Source organism: Solanum stenotomum, chromosome 3 (genome assembly GCF_019186545.1).
Source record: "Solanum stenotomum isolate F172 chromosome 3, ASM1918654v1, whole genome shotgun sequence".
Classification (NCBI taxonomy): Eukaryota; Viridiplantae; Streptophyta; class Magnoliopsida; order Solanales; family Solanaceae; genus Solanum; species Solanum stenotomum.
This window is the reverse complement of record NC_064284.1, coordinates 66,893,355-66,896,927: the sequence shown is the minus strand read 5'-3', so window position 1 is coordinate 66,896,927 and position 3,573 is coordinate 66,893,355. Positions and strand designations below refer to the sequence as shown.

At 35.1% G+C, this 3,573-nt stretch overlaps 1 protein-coding gene across 1 annotated transcript; it reads left to right on the top strand.

Annotated features, from left to right (window-relative positions):
- The first annotated feature begins 276 nt into the window (after positions 1-276).
- On the top strand, positions 277-2,345 carry LOC125859908 (hexose carrier protein HEX6-like). Its single transcript, XM_049539760.1, has 3 exons — positions 277-488; positions 573-895; positions 996-2,345. Exons 1-3 carry the CDS (start codon positions 356-358, stop codon positions 2,067-2,069), a joined length of 1,530 nt encoding a protein of 509 aa, XP_049395717.1. The 5' UTR covers positions 277-355; the 3' UTR covers positions 2,070-2,345.
- Positions 2,346-3,573: the final 1,228 nt, after the last annotated feature.

Here is a 3,573-nt window from a genome sequence, read left to right as displayed (position 1 = left end):
CATGTAACGTGAATCCACTTAATTAGGAGAAAATTGCCAAGACTAGCCATAATACAGGAAAGTGTGACAACAAGATAAGAAGCCCAAAAATATGACTAGTTCAACTTATAATTAATTGTTATATATATGACACTAAAGTCCAAATAATTAAAGAGTAGTAGATACGCCATCCAATTGCAAGGCATTGACCAAATTAATTTATTTAGCCATGTTGATTTTGTAGCTGTGCATTAGTCATGATGTATAGCTTATTATATATCTTACTCTTATAAGTTCATGTTACATAAGTCAGACCTTACAATTCATACTTGCAAATTTCACTCTACACAGTTTAATTTGAACTTGTAGAGAAGAAATGGCAGTTGGTATTGTCCCAACAAGTGAGGGTTCCGCGGATTACAATGGAAGGATTACGTGGTTTGTGGTGTTATCATCCATCGTTGCTGCCACCGGAGGAATCATCTTTGGTTATGATATCGGAATTTCAGGTTCTTTCAAATGTTTCCTCAACAGAACATGTTTACATATTTCTCAAATTTGTTGTTGCTAACTTTTACTCATGTGTTTTACAGGAGGAGTGATCTCTATGGCGCCGTTTCTGAAGAAATTCTTCCCAGAAGTGTTCACTAAGATGACACATGTAGCTGAAATAAGCAACTACTGTGTATTTGACAGCCAACTACTGACCTCTTTCACTTCCTCTTTATACATTGCTGGTCTTATTGCTTCCTTCTTAGCCTCACCAGTCACTCGTACATATGGTCGTAGACCATCAATTATAATCGGTGGAATAGCATTTCTCATCGGTTCTGCCCTTGGAGGTGCAGCATCCAATATCTACATGTTATTACTTGGTCGAATCCTGCTAGGTGTAGGTGTTGGTTTTGCAAATCAGGTACACTTTCTCTTCCTATTAACGCGTTTTTTTCATAAATTGTAGTACTACTTTTAGCTGTGTATATATTTCATAACATATGTCTGAATTATGGCTGCAGGCAGTCCCTTTATACCTTTCAGAAATGGCACCAGCTAAGTACAGGGGATCTTTCAATATCGCGTTCCAATTATGTGTAGGAATTGGAGTACTATTTGCTAGCCTTCTTAACTACGGTGTTCAAAAGATTAAAGGTGGTTGGGGATGGAGAATTTCCTTAGCAATGGCTGCAGCTCCTGCTACATTTCTAACAATAGGAGCATTTTTTCTCCCAGAAACTGCAAACAGCCTAATTCAACATGGAAATGATCATCAAAAAGCTAAGAAGATTCTACAACGTGTACGTGGTACAACCGATGTGCAAGCAGAACTAGACGATCTCATCAAAGCAAGTGACAAGTCAAAAGCCGTCAAGCATCCTTTTAAGCAAATCATTAAACGGAAATACAGGCCACAACTTGTTATGTCAATATTAATACCATTCTTCCAACAGGTGACTGGGATCAACGTGATCTCCTTCTACGCTCCAATTCTGTTTCAAACAATAGGCCTAGGCGCGAGTGCATCACTTATGTCTGCTGTGGTGACAGGTGTGGTAGGCACCAGCGCGACTTTCTTAGCATTGTTGATAGTTGACAGGGTGGGGCGAAGGGCTATGTTCAGTTTTGGGGGAATCCAAATGTTTGTATCACAAATATTGATAGGGATAATAATGGCAGTTAAGTTAGGAGATCATGGGGTGTTGAGCAAGGGGTATGGGCTATTGGTTTTGGTGTTGATATGCATTTATGTTGCAGGTTTTAGTTTGTCATGGGGTCCATTAGGATGGTTAGTTCCAAGTGAAATATTTCCATTAGAAATAAGGTCAGCAGGACAAAGCATAACAGTGGCTGTGGGGTTAATATTCACTTTTATAATTGCTCAGACTTTCTTGGCTATGCTCTGCCATCTAAAATCAGGGATTTTCTTCTTCTTTGGGGCATGGGTTGCAATCATGACTGTATTTGTCTACTTTTTCTTGCCAGAGACAAGGAATTTGCCAATTGAAAATATGGAAAGCATATGGAGGGATCATTGGTTTTGGAAGAGATTTGTTTTTGATGAGCAAGACTATGACAAGGGTTACACTACTTAAAAAGCTATTGCCACTCATTTGCTTCTCAAGCAATTCCAATATACTACTACTATTAAGTTAAACATATTTCCTGTTGGATATGAATTGTAAGTTTTGGTTTGTAATTTGAAAAAAGATTTACAGTTCAATACCCTGTATCTAGGGGAATTATACTTCTTTAGGTTGATTTTTTATGGTCTTTCTGTCAATGTACTCAATAGTAGTGGCACCTATTAGTTTCCCATTCATAAAAAGTGGCTAATTTGATATTTATGCAGAACACAGTGACTTCTTCTTCTTGTCTTTTTTTTCCTTTAATGATCTTATATTTAGTATCTTTTAACCTGACTAATTCAGATTCGTGCATAAAAAAGGCTTTCTACCGAGTATTTCTTTATTCCTAGGCTCAAACCATACTATTGTTGTTTTGGAGGAACATAATGCAAAGATGCGCATGTAAAATTTCATGATTTAACTTCTTTTTTTTTTCAATAGCAAGCACATATTGATCAACAAAAAATTATTATACTACTTAGGAACGTTTCTAAAAGCTTTCCCTATAGTGTAATTAATATTACATATGTCTCAATTTATGCGACACATTTTGTTTTTCAAGAGTCAAACAATTGAAATTCGGTTCAAATTTTTTAAAATGAAATTTATATATTTGTAAATTATGTAAAAAATATTATAAGTTACAATAACTGGTAATTTAAAATAATTAAAAGATATATGAAAAATTTGTTTGAATTTCGAAATTCGAAATGTGAGTTGAGACCCTCCGTCCTTCACTTGAATCTCATTCCTCCCCCCAAAAAAAGAAAAGACTAGAAAGGAAATTATTTATCCTCCCTCATTGTAGGTAAACTAAACATAGGGCATGTTGTCATGCAACTAAATAACAAGGTCAAATTAAAAGCAAAGGAAAATAGGAATGATGAGATAAGTGCGGGACGCGTTGCAGCGATATATTAAATACGATTTGCTCATTAGCTGGAAGCTCGTTACCTAAGTTGACTGCTAAAATGAAAACAAAATATATTATAAACAACTGTAGAAGGATCGGGACAGAGTTAGAGAGTCAACTAGGTTGTTTTGATTCCAAAATTGTATTTATTTTTAAAATTTATACATATTATTAATTTAGAACCCAATTATTTAAAAAAATTAAAATTCTAATCCATATACTTCTGGCTCCATATCTACCTTCGCCATGGGATATGATCCTCTAGGTCCTATTATTTAATTCGTGATATTTCCGAGACGTATCTTTGTGAGGTATGCTCATAAAAAATATATCAATTAATTATCCCTTTAGACATCTATCTTACATAGGATTCGTAAATTAGAAAGAAAAAAAATTGAGCCAAAGGCCATTTGGAAGAGAATCGATAAATACAATAACTACAACATACACCAATAAAATCACACGAAAATAGAGTATATATATACTAGATCTTCTCATTACCTTGTATAAGTAGACATGCTATATTTGGAGGACGCTTGACTCGAGTACAACAAATCA

Excerpts from the sequence above, each read along its gene's own strand:
- LOC125859908 (XM_049539760.1), top strand. The coding sequence starts at position 356 with ATGGCAGTTGGTATTGTCCCAACAAGTGAGGGTTCCGCGGATTACAAT. Across the intron at positions 489-572 it reads TTATGATATCGGAATTTCAG|GAGGAGTGATCTCTATGGCG; the intron begins GTTCTTTCAAAT and ends TGTGTTTTACAG. Across the intron at positions 896-995 it reads GTGTTGGTTTTGCAAATCAG|GCAGTCCCTTTATACCTTTC; the intron begins GTACACTTTCTC and ends TTATGGCTGCAG.